This window comes from Pelophylax lessonae, assembly GCF_965119305.1.
Source record: "Pelophylax lessonae genome assembly, chromosome: 1".
NCBI lineage: Eukaryota > Metazoa > Chordata > Amphibia > Anura > Ranidae > Pelophylax > Pelophylax lessonae.
This window is the reverse complement of record NC_138768.1, coordinates 178,314,442-178,332,272: the sequence shown is the minus strand read 5'-3', so window position 1 is coordinate 178,332,272 and position 17,831 is coordinate 178,314,442. Positions and strand designations below refer to the sequence as shown.

Here is a 17,831-nt window from a genome sequence, read left to right as displayed (position 1 = left end):
AGTTATATATATTGATACACAACAGCTTGTATATGTAACTTTTTCTATACATGGTTTGTTTCCAATTAGAGTATTATCCATTTAAGGGATTACTATGTTAACAACAGTACATTTATGATTTGGACTGGATGATAAAATATGGGTGAAATTTCTGACCATTTGACACTACTATATGATAGAATATAATGTACTTCTCAGTAGGAGGTTGTCATAACATCATAGTTCCAAAACACCTTTTGTATATGATGGGGCAGAGATATCAATTTATGATTTTCTGAAATTCATTTTGAGATTTGCAGTTCTCATCAATCTAAGTGACAATGTTTATGTGACTCCGTGTAGATTTCAACAACTTTATCCCCCTGTTTGTGTTTAGGTAAATAAATGACAGATTCTCGTCTTTGTCCAGACAGTTTTGTTTGTCTTCTCAGGGTGGAAACAATAGTTTACTTGCATTGTGTATGGTTGAACACAGGTGTTATCCTGAAATTGAGTTTCGCCCATTGTGTGAGTCATGGCCTGAACATAAAGTTTTACGACCTCTCTGGTTTTTCGTGTTTCAAGACCAGGGGAATGATGTCTTATGTAAACCTTTTCCCCCAAAGGCCGATCCACCTGTGATAAGCGATTTATTTATCTGTCTTTCTGAGTATTGTATTTAAAAGTTTGTCAAACACATTTTCCTTTTGGGGCAGATGACACAGCTTCTCATCTCAAAGTTCAGGCAAACAAAACCATGTCAAACAATGGACGCAATGTGTGTTTCAAACTGAAAGAGTTTTGACTCAATATGTAGCAAGGTCAATGGAGGCCTCAAAGTTCACAATTCTTGACCTGTAATAATAAAAATGTATTTCTATTTCGCACTGAAAGTTTAACAAATCCCCCCTCTTGGAAAAATTGTGAAAATTGCCGTAGCCGTTTGAAACATTTTTCCAAGGCAGAACTTCAGAAGAAATAGGGCTTAAATCGGACTTTGACAGCTTTGTAGATAGGTATGGAATAGTTGAATGGGGTGTAGACACCTGCAAGTAGGTGTAGTGACTTCAGTAAACAAGCATGGTGACTCCGAGTGAGGTGTGGATCCAAGGGTTATCATCTGTTGGCCAGTGGAATGTGGATTTCTCCGGGCACTTTTGCCTTTGGCTGTCTTGACGGGTTTGTCTTGGTAGACTGGCCATCAGGGGTATCCCGGGGTCCTTCACACTGTACCCCCCTTTGGGTGTCTCAGATACATCAGACTCTCGGTTTCCTGCTTACTTCCTGGGTCTCTTAGTCCTATAAAGGGAAATGGATTCCATGAGAAAATGATACATACAGTTTTCAGCCATAACTTTTAGTTGGGATTTCAATGTGAGGTTAGTATCCTGAGCTTCCTCAGAGTCCTCCTTTTTTTCCATCGTGTGATCAGCCTTTTATCTGACCACCATGGACGGTGAGACTATATATGCAACCTTTCCCAGGGGAGACTGACTTCTGGGGCTCATTAACATGGAACGTATTCATCACCATGGATACCACACATTGAACAATTGAACAGTAATATACTATTTTTGTTAGAATTTACCTTCTACTTGGGAGGAAAAGAAAATATATATAATATCCCCCCTTTGGGGCATCAATGCAATTCACGGTAGGCAACAAAACTACCTGACATTGAGGATTCTTCTTGGTTACCGTAATACCACCTTTAACCTCTTGACTTCATTACGTCATTAGGGTTTGATCCTCCTTGTATCACCGCCATTGGCGATTTTTCGAAATGTTACCGTTTTGAGCGACCTGTTTGAGTCAGAGGGATGAAGTGACCACTGAAAAATAGGAGAGTAGTTATTATCTAACAACCAAGATCCTGGGTATGGATTTCAGGATCCTTAATACTGTGACCTGGGGATAAAATGGTGTTAGCACCTCTGTCTCCTATGCATTCATTCAGTGTGTCCCTCTGATCCCTTGCTATTTGGGCATTTAAAGATTTGTTCCTAAAGAGGAATTATTTTAGTTGGGGCTACAGCGCCCTGAGTGACCCAAGTGATCATCCGATCCACCTTGGCATCTACTCTGCTGAAAAACCTTTTCAGAAATAGAATTATTGGCTTTTTTTTTTATATATATTTGGCTCCGCCTCCTGCGGTGCCTATGTCTCTCGGGTACAGACAGATGGGACAGATCCCCATCAGAACCATTTGCTCGGTTCTGGCGGGGTCTGGGCATTAATGTCTCTTCATCTTCCCGAGGATTTTGGGGAGCCCTAAGATCGGGCAAATCCCTATTTATTTGTGGGGTCCCCCCTTTTGTTGAGGATATTTGGCATAGCGAGGATTTCCATCCTCAAGGGTGAATTGGGCTCTTTGGGGATGCTCCCTGGAGATTCTTTTAAACCTTGGGCCCTGTCCCCTTGGAAAGAAATCCTAAAATGGCCTCTGTTCCCCCCTCCTTATTGGTGGGGTGTCCGGTGTCCTCCTTGAGGTATCCGGTATAAAATCTTGCTCCTTTTGTTTTTTTATTTATTTATTTATTTTTTTTTTTTGTTAAGGTTGAGGAGAAAGGTGTGTTTCTGCCACAATTTTGGTGACAGGCTCATGCCTTTCTTTGTATTCACTGGTCTGTTGGATGGAGTGCAAATTGTCGCTCTCTTTTACCAACCATTCCAGTGAACACCCCAACTTGTAGTCCCTGGCCAAACTTATTTTTTTTTGTACCTGGCCGATGCCTCAAAGCACAGGGTTTTAAATTCTGGATAGTTGTACTCAGGCTCCTCCATTGAAGGGTGTTAGGCACTTTTGAGTACAGTACAGCAAAAATTTAGTGGTCTTTGGTGCTGTGTACATTTTAAATTATATATAGCAGCTCTAGCAGCGTAAGGGTTTTTTTTTTTTTTTTTTGCGTGTCGACTTTTAAATTACATCCTTGAGGCACAACACAGATAGGCTGTTTTCGTAGGCCTCAAGATGATTAGTAATATCTAAGGACCCTTTCTTAATAAAAATTGGGACAGTACTCTTTTTAAAACAAACTTTTTAAATTCTAGAGGTGTATGGTATCTTTTTAGGGGTGCTAGTCTTTTTGCGGTGACCTGATATGACTCATACCTAGTTATGTATGGCTGCCCAATTTCTGCCCTCCTATCTTAGGAATATGGCTGGGGTAGGACGTGGACTCTTTGCCTGACTCTCACCCCTTGTCTGGGTCATGACCATCAGACTGGGAGTCATATCTGGGTCTAATTAATTACTTCATTTGATTTATAATGCAGGACTGATAAGCAGTACCCTTTTGTATGGACACCATAACCTTTTTGAACTTTCCTATTTATTTATTTATGAATTCCTGTCCTTACTGGAACTGTTACATTTTTATTTTTATTTATTTATTTATAAATTTTCCACTGCTGGTTACTCGGCAACTTAATTTTCAACTGCTGGTTACTTGGCAACTTCCACTAATAAAAAAAAAACATTTCCTTGCTCAAAACTTCCTACTTCTTGCATTAATCGTTTACATTGCTCTTTCAAATGGTTGCTTATATTACAGCTTTCTGAATACAACTTCTGCCACAGTTCTACTATTTCCTACAGTTTCGTGCTACATTCTCTTAACCTATGTGTCCCAATAGAGGTCACTTTCACCTGCTCAAGGAGGTTCCTTATCTCACTTCTTATTATTTGGAGTGGAGATTAGAACTTTACTAAATTCCTTTTTGCTGAGCCTTATGGTGCAGTTCCTCACAGAGATACAGTAAGATTGGCCATGATTCTAAAAGTATGTGATCACGCTTCCTGACGTCTTTGGGGTTAGAGAAGCTTTCGGTGAGTTCATACATCAGGTTTTCCCCTACCCACGTCTGGTGCCCATTTTTGGCCCGACTTTTTCTGAGGATTTTGGTATGACTCCAACTAGCCTATACATATACCACCATTTTAGACTCAGAGAGGTGTCTCTACATATTCTAGATCTGTGCCGAATCTACTGGGGCTGTGGGATTAACATCTAGCCAGAGTTGGCAGCGTGAACCTTACCTTATGTAGACATTTTAGGGCATTACTATCAATATTCATAATTAAATAATTAAAAAAAAAATTATTAAAAAAAAAAAAATTCTCTCTTTTTTTTTTTTTTTTTGCAAAGTTATTAATTATGTCACCATGATCAAAATTATGATTAGCATATGTAAGAAATTAATGATATCTCAGCAGTGCAACTCCATTTAATATGTTGTGCGTTTTGGTATAAAATTTGACTATTTTTAATTTATTACTAAAAGGCGATGTCTGAACTATCAATAGAATTATGACGCAGTGCCTCCAGCCGATTACGGCAAATAATTTAATATCTAAGAAAAAAACCCAATTAATTTTGTTCAGACACTCACAGTATACCACGCAATTTTCCCAAGTTCTTTTTTTTTATACCAGTTAATTTCTTTTTAAAAGCATATACCAATCTTAGTGAAACAGTCTACAGTAGGGAATATATATATAAGAATATTTATTCGCAAGACATATTTTCACCATAAATGATCATACTTGAGTGACACAAAGAGATAACCTTACATAAAATACCAACTTAAAACGATAAATGCGATGTGATATTTAGCTAAACGATGAAAGTAAAATAAAGCAAGATTATGTATTTCCCAGGTGTAGTATGAACCATAAATTAATATTCTATATAATCAGACCACAATAGTCTGCGAATCACATGGCCGAAAGTCATTCCACTGCAGATGAAGTGAGAATAAGCCATGCAAAACGGAAGACGTAAAATCGCAAATAATGCGCTTAATCTGATATTAAAAATGTTATAAAAACAAAAATCATCTCTTTAGAGAAAAATCTACATATGGTTTATACGGCTGGGATTGTACTTTCGTTACCCTTTAAATACGAAATGTAAAACATTTAAGGAAGTACATAAACAATATTGAATAATAATCAAATAACAGCAAGGCATAATTACCATATTTAAAATGGCCGCTTAGCTTAGAATAGTAGTTACCAGGTTCCTCAAGATGGCTGCTTTTCCAAGATGGTGGCCAATTAGGGAGGAGCTTCTTTTGGCGTCCCTCAAAGGTTCAGATACATGGCAGATTGAAATGGAGTCGTCTGTGTAGATGAGTCTGTGCATGGCTGTTAGTAGTGTGTATGTTGTAAGTGTGATGTATATTGGGCAAGATATGATGTGTGTTGTGTTGTGTTGTGTCTCCTATTACATCTCTGGTTTCTTTTTATTTTGTGTTGAACAAAAGGGCAGTAAAAATTATCATAAGCCAAACCCAGTGGGAGGAACATTATTCCTATTGGTTGGAACATCTTATTCATTAACTGGTGATGTCATAGGGTGACACCTCTTGGTTAACCAGTATATTAAAATTAATTAAAATTTCTCCATTTAAGACTATTATAAAAAAAACATAAAATGTAATCATGCTCTCATCTATGACGTCCATTTAATCCACCAGGTATCTGAATAAAGATTAATCTTGGTAACACTATTCTAATATTTAATATATCTTATGTAATATATATATTGGACTTTACTTTTTAACCCAAGACTTCAATTAGTAGCAGTAAGAATTGTATAGATACATATACAGTTATATATATTGATACACAACAGCTTGTATATGTAACTTTTTCTATACATGGTTTGTTTCCAATTAGAGTATTATCCATTTAAGGGATTACTATGTTAACAACAGTACATTTATGATTTGGACTGGATGATAAAATATGGGTGAAATTTCTGACCATTTGACACTACTATATGATAGAATATAATGTACTTCTCAGTAGGAGGTTGTCATAACATCATAGTTCCAAAACACCTTTTGTATATGATGGGGCAGAGATATCAATTTATGATTTTCTGAAATTCATTTTGAGATTTGCAGTTCTCATCAATCAAAGTGACAATGTTTATGTGACTCCGTGTAGATTTCAACAACTTTATCCCCCTGTTTGTGTTTAGGTAAATAAATGACAGATTCTCGTCTTTGTCCAGACAGTTTTGTTTGTCTTCTCAGGGTGGAAACAATAGTTTACTTGCATTGTGTATGGTTGAACACAGGTGTTATCCTGAAATTGAGTTTCGCCCATTGTGTGAGTCATGGCCTGAACATAAAGTTTTACGACCTCTCTGGTTTTTCGTGTTTCAAGACCAGGGGAATGATGTCTTATGTAAACCTTTTCCCCCAAAGGCCGATCCACCTGTGATAAGCGATTTATTTATCTGTCTTTCTGAGTATTGTATTTAAAAGTTTGTCAAACACATTTTCCTTTTGGGGCAGATGACACAGCTTCTCATCTCAAAGTTCAGGCAAACAAAACCATGTCAAACAATGGACGCAATGTGTGTTTCAAACTGAAAGAGTTTTGACTCAATATGTAGCAAGGTCAATGGAGGCCTCAAAGTTCACAATTCTTGACCTGTAATAATAAAAATGTATTTCTATTTCGCACTGAAAGTTTAACAATACGTATCATCCTTGTCTTGGCTATCACCCTCTCTATGGGTCAACTGTAAGGGGCTAGATGTCTCAGTTCCTCCCTCCTCATTCATCTGGTCTCTGGCGCCTAAGTTGTGTTCACCTCCGGCAAAAGAAAGGGGTCAGGTCTTTATAAAGGTACTTTTGGTTATTAGTGCTAAAATTGTGAAGTGTATGAGGGCATCAAATTTAGGACCTTTTGGTTTCTGCCCTAGTAGTCATTCCTCTGTTCTATTGTTTATGTTTCTTTTTTTCTGTAATCTAGAAATGTTCACTCTCAAGAAATATCTGGCAAAACTCCTGAAGAAGCTATTATGAAGATGGCGAAACATGTAGAGTTGATATTTTTGAGTGCATTCCTTTGCTTTTAACATTTTATCAAATGTCCTGTCTTGTCCTTTTCTCTTTGTGTAATAAAATGTTCAATTTTTGAGAATTCAGATTTTTCTCCATCATTTGCACCTTTAAAGTCCCAATTTGCCCCCCCCCCCATTGTAGTTACTAAGCCATACAAGGCCACATGCCCTCAATATTGGGGGGTGCTTTTGCTCCCCCCAAAAGCACCTTGTCCCCATGTTGATGGCCTCTTCCCCATAACCCTGGCCAGATCCCCCTCCTCCCATGTGAATGAGTATTGGGTAATGGGGTACATGGTACCACTATTCATTCACCAAATAAAAAAAAAAAAAAAAAGTGTTGTGTGAATAAACACAGGAGGCAGTTTTTGGCAAGCCCTTTATTAAAAAAAAAAAAAAGTTCCCTGGTGTAGCGTAAATCACAATAAACAGCGGCTGCCGATCCTGAAAAAAAAAAGAGGCCTATTCCCACCGAATGACAGCTCCTCTGCCTCCTTTTGCTAAATAAACTATGGGTTAGGGCCTACCAGTGACGTCATTGGGTGACCCCACCCCCTTTGGGGGCTTCCAGATTCCAAGCCCCCTGCCGGCAGACCCCCGAACCACCGACCAGGGTTGTGGGGAAGAGGCCCTTGTCCTCATCAATATGGGGATAAGGTGCTTTTGGGGTGTGTCCCTACCCCCAAAGCACCCCCCCATGTTCAGGGCATGTGGCCTTGTATGGTTCTGGAGGGGGGACACTCGCTCATCCCCCTTTTCTTTAACTGGTAGGCTGCATGCTCGGATAAGGGTGTGGTATGCATTCTGGGGGGTATCCTACGCCATTTTTTTTTTTTTGTATTTTGGCATAGGGTTCTCCTTTAAAATCCATACCAGACCAGAAGGGCCTGGTATGGATTGGGGTGGACCCCCACGCTGTTTTTTTTTCCATAATGAATCTTTTGTTTACATTCAGCTGTTAGCGGCGAACCCCTCTGACAGCTAATGACTCATAGGTTGTGGAGGACGTAGTGGCCGCTCGCTCCTTAACAACCAAGTTGTTCACTGGTTGTTAAGGTCACCGGCGGCCACCCACTCCTTAACAACCAGCTATTTACACTATTTGTTAAGGACTGCAGGCTTTCACTACTAAAAATACTCCATGACTTCATAAAATAGTGCATGCAGTATTTTAGTAGTGTTTTTTAATCAATTCCAGAAGTGCATTTGTGAGGTCAGGCACTGATATTGGAAGAGAAGGCTTGGCTGGCAGTTCCTGTTCTAATTTATCCCAAAGGTGTTCACAGTCATGTTGGAACAGGAAGGGGCCATCCCCAAACTGTTCCCAAAAAGTGGGGAGCATGAAATTGTCTAAAATGTCTTGGTATGCTGATGCCTTAAGAGTGCCCTTCACTGGAACTAAGGGGCCAAGCCCAATCCCTGAATCACAAACCCACACCATAATCCCCCCTCCACTAAATTATTTGGACCAGTGCACAAAGCAAGGTCCATAAAGACATAGATGAGCACGTTTGGGGTAGAGAAACTTGACTGGCCTGCACAGAGTTCTGACCTCAACCCAATAGAACACCTTTGGGATGAATTAAGCCCCGTACACACGCACAGATCGTCGTCATACAAACGTCTGCGGACAAAAGATCTGCCGATTGTACGCGTGTTAGTATGGTGCCTCCGACAGCTGTCTGCACACAATCCGCGGACAAGAGTCTTTCTTGCAAACATGAAAATTTTTGTCTGCGGACACCAGAACGGACGATTGTTCGCCTGTCAGTACAGAAATCAGCCGACAGACCGCAGATTTGCAAGACTGGGCATGCTCAGAAAATAAAAAACACAGGGAAAGTTAACCATTACATGACATCACTTCTGCAGTCAGCTGAAGTCTGCGGACAAAATTCTTGTGCTGTCCTTGTGCTGTCTTTGCACTTTTCAACAGACACCGACATCCCGGGGAGAAAAGACGAACATTTGTATGACGACGATCTGTGCGTGTGTACGGGGCTTAAGAGTGGAGACTGCGAGCCAGGCCTTCTCATCCAACATCAGTGCCTGACCTCACAAATGTGCTTCTGGAAGAATGGTCAAACATTCCCATAGACACACTCCTAAACCTTGTGGACAGCCTTCCGAGAAGAGTTGAAGCTGTTAAAGCTGCAGAGGGTGGGCCAACTCAATATTAAACCCTACGGACTAAGATTGGGATGCCCTTAAAGTTAATTTGCGTGTAAAGGCAGGCGTCCCAATACTTTTGACAATATAGTGTATGTCAACTCTACCTACACTCTCCCCTTCTGGACTACAAAACACCCCATCTACTAATCTCTATAACTGGGAAGGAAGGGGAAGGGATTCTATAGTCATACAGGGAAGAGCTCTTAGCTTCGCTGACAAAACCGCTTGGGCTTTTAGTGAAGCGGTGTTGTCAGCTTAATACAGGAACCAGGAGCAGGCTGGATTTCTGACAGAATCAACTGGCATTTTATAATACTTGCAATGTTTTTAAAGAGACAAAACATGGGGAAATATGAATGTATTGAAGAGATGTAGTAAATACGGTATGTTTTTTTTTTTTTTTTTTAATGCCCAGACATTGATTTTACATGTGGCTACTACAAGATACAATATGTGAAATGTTAAGCCCAAAGCTCTTTCTGAGTAGCAGCATGCTGTGATTTCCTTTACATTTATGAATCTGTCCCTATCTCACTGCTGTAGGAATGTGGCATGCAAGTTTTTTTTCTCATATCACTGAAGGTTCACTTTGTTTATTATATCTTTATTTTAGAGAAGATCTGGAATTAATTACAAGGGTTCTAAATATCCTGTAAATCTGCACCTTGCATGGAAGGAACTGATCCTAATGGCTCAATGCAAAGGCAAGATTCAGGAAGGTAAGCATCTACTATGTTATTCGAGTTAGATTGAGTACACCATGAAAATGGATAATTTCATAAACCTAGTGCTCTTCCTCATCTTGGACATTTCTAATTTTATTTATCTAATAGCCTTAATAGTTCCACTGCTTATATAGCTCTCTTTGTGGGGAGTCAGCTAGCTGTATCATTAGGCTAATAAAATGAAAGGCTAGCTCTGTGTTGTAAGTGCATCCCTGTTGTGATAATGCTTCTTCTGATGCCTTAGCCTTACAATGGGATTGTAATTTTACCGTGTACATTATCTCCAGGATTATACATTGTATGATTGGAATGAAGTTATATGAGTGGGTCAAGTGGGCATCTTGAGATTGGATATATACTTACCATTCACAGAAGTGCTGTTCATCCATGCTCTCATTCTGTGATTGCAGTTTCCTGCTCCTTCCTTTCAGGCTAAATGGAAATCCTAGTGCTGGTTATATACGGGTCATTTTCTCCAGTAATGACAAAAATCTGCTAATTGCCATTTCTGATGATTTTTCAGCTGCCTCAGTTTCTGATATCCACTTATTCTATTTTTACTGTACCATGCTTGTGCAGCGAAAATTATCTTTTCCGATCTCCCAATCAGAACCTTTCAGCTATTTTACTGTTGGCTAATAGTTCATACTGTGTGCTGGGAAAAAAAAACTGAGATTGGAACTACTACTAGCCGTGCCTTGCCTGAGTATTGCAAACATTGTTTTAATTATTAACGAAAGTTTATTTAAAATTGAAAGTCTTAAGTTAGCCATACAATATAAAATTTTCTTTCCTTCAGCCATGGGTTGAAGGAAAAAAAATAGTTTGATTCCTTTATCAACACAGTCAGTCTCAGGGAATCTCTCCCGCTGTCCTATTGTATTCTGTCAGCGGGAGGTATCCTAAGAACACAATGATCTGCTGCTGGCAGCTATAGCCGCCGGCAGTGGTCACATGAAGAAAACCGACAGACTGGTTGTACTGAAGTCGATAAATGGATTTACTTCAGTACAACTAGCCTGTGTCCATAGATGGCTCAAAATTCATCCAGTTCAGAAGGAATTTTGATCCATCTGTGGCCGGTCTTACTCTTCTCTTTTAGCCAAGACAGAGATCTTAATCTTTTTCTTAATTTCCTCCTATTTATTGTTGGCTTGTCCTCAATTCACATACTTGCCTGCCCAGCAAATCCAGTGTGGTTCTACTGTCATGTGCTGACATGTGCCAAGTCTCCTACCACTGTCTTCTTCTCAGATTTCATCAGGAGCTTGCTGTCTCTCCTGGGTTTAGGTAGTCAGCCTCTGGAGATGCGGTACCAGGACCACCCTCTCCCTCTAGCTATTGTACGGAAGCCGACGACTCCCGGGATGTGTGCACTGCATATCTAAGGAGGCACCAGAAGTATGTCTTTCTGCCTAGGCAAAAATAGAGGACAGGAGATGGCCCATAACATGATTAATGAAGAAAAAAAAAAAGATAAACCAAAAATAGGGGGATTGTTAAATGTTGCAAGGGAGAGAGTTTGAGGTAGGGATCAACCGATTATCGACAAGGCCGATATATATTGAGGACCGATATTGACTTTTGCCGATTATATCTGTATCAGCCCCGGAACAGGCCGATATTCCAAATATTGCTCATGTAAGGGTAAAATGATGTCACATAGCATAATTCCATTTACAAATGTTATTGAATATGGCACTCACATATGTACAAATTAACGATATAAGCAATTCCACATTAGCAGATCTGCTGGCAGATCGGTATCTCTCACCCACTTGCCGTAAGTGATACCTGGATGATACCGCTCCATTCGGCATCCACTCAACACTGCTCTGTCTCTCACCCGCTCCATCTCCCAGCCAGCCGATACCGATCAGTCTCTCACCCACTTGCCGTAAGTTACACCCGGTTGATACTGCTCCATACGGCATACGATGACGATCTCAGAGGTCACGTGGTCACGCCGGGTGTGACCACGCACGTAACCTCCGAGATCATATGCCGGACGGATCGGTATCACCCGGGTGTCACTTACGGCAAGTGGGTGAGAGACAGATCGGTATCGGGTGGGTGGGAGATGGAGCGGGTGAGAGACAGAGCAGGATTGAGTGGATGCTGAACGGAGTGGTATCACCCGGGTATCACTTACGGCAAGTGGGTGAGAGATACCGATTTGCCAGCAGATCTGCTAATGTGGAATTGCTTATATCTTTAATTTGTACATATGTGAGTGGCATATTCAATAACATTTGTAAACGGAATTATGCTATGTGACATCATTTTACCCTTTCATGAACATCACCACCTAATGGTTGGAGGAGGAGAAGACTAGTCTCGGAACCTGATATAGGATGTACAAAATATCGGCCCATATTGGCCGATACCGATATGTGATGGCCAAAATATCAGTATCGGCAACGAAAAACTGATATCGGTCGATCCCTAGTTTGAGAGGTCCAAAGATCTGCTTTAACCTAAGGGTGTACTAATAGAGAATGCAAGAGAATAACACCAAGCACACCTCCCCATATAAATTCAGGCTACACTATTTTAACAAGAGCAGAGTTTTGGATTATTACAGATGTCCATTGGTGACTGGTCCTTTTTAACCTTGCATTTTGGAAATTCAGGTTAGGCTCTCTCCAAGACCCAAATAACCCCAATCTTTCACCACAGTGTAAGACAGGGAGGAAATGGAAAAAAAATTAGGGCTTTTTTTCTGCTTGTGCCCCTAGCTGTGGGGTCAATTGAATAATGGTTATCCTATGTAATGTTAGAGTTTGTTATTTTTTGGAAATATCACATGCAATAGCCATTCATCAAAGTGAAATGTCAAACTTGGTATTAATACCACAAATTTTTAGACTCATGTGAGGTAAATAACAAATAAAAAAATAGATACATCTTTTATGTCTGTTCATTAAGAACAAACACACATTGTTGGTTATTTTAAGGAGCAGGCAGTTGACATTTTAGGATTATTCAAAATAACAATGAGGGAGATCTGCACTGACCAGTAAGGTAAAATAAAATAAAATAATCAGTATCAGAGTTGAAATATTCTGCCCTGAGCTCAGGAATATAAATAATTTGTAACCTTTCACCAGGAGATGATTAGGTGAATGAAGGCACATTAGAATGTTTTCACAGCTTCACAATATTTCTGTTTGCCTTCATTCACAGAACAGTCTTCGTCTAGTGCAATGTTAGCCTTTGGAAAAGAAAATGTGGAAAAAACAATGTCAAAAGTATTGCTAATTTTAAGTGCTAAATATTCCAAAACATAGCTATAAATGTATTTGTTAAATGACGTATGTTTTTTAATGAATTGACTACAGTATGTCTGCGATAAACACCATATGAGTTATTTTAAGGCAAACATTCATGCAGTATTTATTTTTCGGTGAATAGACCCCTATATCCTGTATATTTCTTTTTCCTAATTAAACCATTTTTCTTCTAGAGGCCTTGGATATCCTTACTCTCTCAATGGATCAAGCTGATCTTAATCAAGACCACATCCCTTTGTTGTTTTTCATTGCTGAATCAGTTCTGTATGGAATATGTTGTGACGTAGTTCAGAAACCACACCTGTATTCCAGTGAAATCAAGCTTTCAAAGGTATACAGTATATCTCTCTATAATCCAAATCAAATTAATATAGGTGACATAAAAGATATTAGACCTATCTTTGTGTATAATATGTATTTATTAACCACTTCTGGACCGGAAGGATTTGCCCCCTAATGACCAGGCCATTTTTTGCGATTCGGCACTGCATTACTTTAACGGACAATTGCGCAGTCATGCAACGTTGTACCTAAATAAAATTGAGGTCCTTTTTTCCCCACAAATAGAGCTTTCTTTTGGTGGTATTTGATCACCTCTGCGATTTTTATTTATTATTTAAAAAAAATATATACTTTTCACATTCTGCTATATAACATTCCCCAAAAAAATGTAAAAATCAAAATTGTTTAACATTTTATGCCAATTTGCTTTCTACTACATATTTTTGGTAAAAAAAAAATCGCAGTAAGCGTATTTTGATTGGTTTGCGTAAATGTTATCGCTTCTACTAACGGGAAAGATTTATTTAATTTTTATAGTTTTTTTTTTTTTTTTTTTTACTAGTAATGGTAGCGAGCTGTGATTTTTAGCGGGACTGCGACATTACGGCGGGCAGATCGGACCCCTAACTGACATTTTTGACACTTTTGGGGGGACCAGTGACATTACAACAGTAATCAGTGCTAAAAATATGCACTGTTACTGTAATAATGACACTGGCAGGGAAGGGGTTAACACAGTGGGTGATCAAGGGGTTAAATGTAGGCCTAGGGGAGTATTTTTAACTGTATGGGGGTTTGGCTTTTGAAATGATCACAGAGACCTGTGATCCTATATAGAAGGATCACAGAGACCTGTGATCCTATATAGAAGGATCACAGGCTCTCTGTGATCATTCCAGAGAGAAGAACAGTAAGCTGTGCTTACAGTAGCTGACCGCCTTTCTCTCTCAGCGGGGAACGATTGCGCGTGCCCGGCGGCATTTGAAGCCGCAGGCCCGTGCATTGGAGTCCTCACTGCCGAGTGGGGGTGGGAGCATGCGCTCGCCCCCGGCGGCACGCGCTCGCCCCCTAGCTGCAGGCGCGCGACTGATGTAGAGCTACGTCGGTTCGCGCAGGAGGGCCAGCCTGCCACGGTAAATCTGCGACGGGCGGTCCTTAAGTGGTTAAATATTATTTAATAAATAAGTAATACATTTATTCCAATACATTTCCTTTTTTTAATAATCTTCCATTTTATTCATATTTTTAGTACACATAGTGCATGGCTAAAAACACTCTTCGGCTGCTTTTCTGATATCAGTGCAGAATTTGTTATCTTATATGAGTTCTTTTGGTTGTAATATGTTCACTGAATGGAGCAAAACAGGAACTAGGAAGCTCATGCAAAACATGCTTCTTCTTTATAAGAGGACTTATTGTTGGCTTTTTGGCAAAAATAATTCATTTGTAACATTTGGCAATGTGAAAAACAAATTAGATTTTAGTTTAATATTATTCCAGAAGCATTGTATAATCAGTTACTGTGCATGATACAGTTTAGTCCAAAGCGTAAATATTTCAGAGCATCTTCTAATGAAACATGAACATTTTGTATATAAAGCCAGGGGATATAGCCTACATGTTGCATAGCTTTAACTGTCATACTAAATCTTTATCATCCCTATGATTTTGTCTATTCCTGTGAAAATACAGATTTGGGGCTATGTATAAGAAAATTCTCAGCACGGATGTCTTAAGCATTTGCACAGGCGCAAAAAATGATCACCTTATTGTATGTAATGTGATCTTCTCAGCTCCATCTAATGGCTATAATATGATATTGTTCTGAAATACCTTAAAGGAGAACTAAACTCTCCTAATCAACATTGACTATTTTTAATCCATATGTTGCCAGCATTAGTAAATGCATAGGAAAGTATATTATATTTACTAGTTTAAACAGTTTTTTTTTTTACATTTCCTTAATTACTACTTGGTGTCCAGGCCTATGCAAAGATATCACACTTCTCAGAAGTCTTCAGGATAGGAGGAGGGGTTTTCTCAGCTAATAAACAAGAAATGTAACAAGGAGGGAAGGTACTGATAAACAAAAATACTGCAAAAAAATTACCCACTCGCTCAATAATGGACATGAAGAGCGGGGCTCATATGGCAAAGAAACAGCATATACAAAAAGCATGGCCAACAGAACAGGAGAGAATTGCCCAGGGAAAGCGCCATATATTGGAGCCACAGGGGTGTATATATATGTGGGTCAAAAAAAAGATTCCAAATAGATCTCTTAAAATGATAAATAAAGTAAACACATTTTATTACATCAAAAAATTCAAACAGATTATTAACAATGGAATGAAAAAACCTTCCACCTCACCAAAACATTATATTAAAAATTAACCACGTGGTAATTAAAAACAAAACACATACGCACAGGCGGGCTGCAGCTGTCATAGGAGCAATGAAATAGAGCAAGTAACAAATTGAAACATGCAAAAAATAAATAAATAAACGATCGGTCCACTAAATCAAAGAAATGGACCAATCGGAGCAGATCAGCACCCAGTTGGAGGTGATCACGGGGCATCCAATGTGATTGGGCAACCGATTGACCACATCCAAACTGAGAATCGGACGGGATTGGCAAACCACAGACTATGGTATACAGTGTCAATGGAGCAAATTGCATATGGATTGAGATTGAGGCAAATCAAAAATGGAGCTTCAGATCTCGAGCAATAAGCTACACAGACGCCGCCCAGCATATATGAGGAATGCAATCCCGGCTCGTGTCCGGCGGCTATCCCCGCAAGCACAATGGGAAGCTGAGAAGCCGCACCGGGCCGGGCCAGGGACAAATCCCCATCAGCCAGCAGGAGATAACACCAGGGACATGAATGGATTAATAACAAGAGCCAAAGGAGGGATGACCTCTATGAACCGATGTAGATCGTCAGGTGTATGGTACACCAGACCGTGATGCTCCTGGCACACCAAAACAAAAACTATAAAGTCAAATCCAAATTGAATCAGACAGTGAATATTGGAGGGTATAATAAAGTGGAGCCAGCTTCCATGTAGCACGGGGGACGCCAAACACCAAAAATCGGCACAGATGAATGAACTTTCCATAATGACAAAATTAATGAAAATGAAACTAAGTACCGTAGTCTAGTATGTAGATTCTGGGTAGTACATGGATGCATAAGACATATATAGTCAAATGAAGTAAAATATGACTGAACTGATCATTTCCATAAACTTAGTAAGCAGTCTCATAGGTTAGGCAGAAAATGCTGGTAAACCAAAGGAAGATTGGGAATCGCTTCCAAGTATATTCACAGTTACACCCAAGGCCAAGACATGGAGGACAATTAAATACCAGACAGGTATCAAGCCTGAATGCAGGATGGTATAGTTCAAACGACCATGGGGATCCTCAATTCAGGGGTGGCTGGGTGGATCGCGTGCTGAGAAAACGGGCGGTGGGAATACATTTCTCAAAGGGACTAGCTGCAAGTCACTCCATCCGCAGTCAGGCCAGCATATAGGTGCAGAGTTCTATTGTGCAACACGCCATAGACCGCATAACTGCAACAGGCATGACGTGACACGCCGTCCATCCAGCTTCACCACACACCTTGAAAGTCAGCTGCAATCCACCATCAAGCTTCCACCATCTGGTTTACCGCATGTAATACCACCAGGTCCATTGTCCACCCAAAATAAGGGACTGGAACAGTTGGCCACAGGGAAAATAGCTGCAGCATCCGTGGTAGTCTAACAGCCCAGCTCATGGGCTGAAGAGCCCCAGCTTCAAACAGCCACAGCTGCCTGGTAGCGTAATGTTTACGCGTTTCGCTGATAACCTCAGCTTCGTCAGGACATTGTTAATAATCTGTTTGAATTTTTTGATGTAATAAAATTTGTTTACTTTATTTATCATTTAAGAGATCTATTTGGAATCTTTTTTTGACCCACATATATATATACACCCCTGCGGCTCCAATATATGGCGCTTTCCCTGGGCAATTCTCTCCTATTCTGTTGCCCATGCTTTTTGTATATGTTTTTCTCAGCTAAGCACACCCTCCTCCTGCATGCCTGAGCTAAAGGAAAATGGGTTCCAGGAAGTAAATGCTATATGAGCCATCTGCCCTTACTCAGGATGGTCACAGCCAAAAATGCTAGGGTGTGTTTTTAAAACTGATTTCTCAGCAAAATAAGTTCGGAGACATAGACGGATGGATGAGTTTGGTTTGATTATTAAAAATGAATTAAATCGTGAGGTACTCAGATTCAGCCATGTATACAAGGCCTTACAGTGATCCCTGAATTGATTGTTTTTGAGATTAGGCTTTCATATTTTTGTATGCTTTCAGGTGAACCTGAACATTTTATTCCAGTGTGTCATTTGTTAGAGCAGCCTTTTTCAACCAGGGTGCCCAGGCACCCTAGTGTGCCTTGAGGTTTCCTCAGGGGTGCCTCAGCAAAATGCCCTAAAAATTTCCCAAAAATTGTA

The 17,831-nt window shown here is 39.9% G+C and overlaps 1 protein-coding gene across 1 annotated transcript in view; it reads left to right on the top strand.

Moving 5' to 3' along the window:
- Positions 1-17,831, top strand: part of TMEM232 (transmembrane protein 232) — a 288,164-nt gene that overhangs the window by 32,175 nt on the left and 238,158 nt on the right. The window contains exons 3-4 of the mRNA XM_082243125.1: positions 9,629-9,734; positions 13,207-13,364. Coding sequence (XP_082099251.1) covers positions 9,629-9,734; positions 13,207-13,364 — 264 coding nt within the window. The remainder of the gene's footprint in view (positions 1-9,628; positions 9,735-13,206; positions 13,365-17,831) is intronic.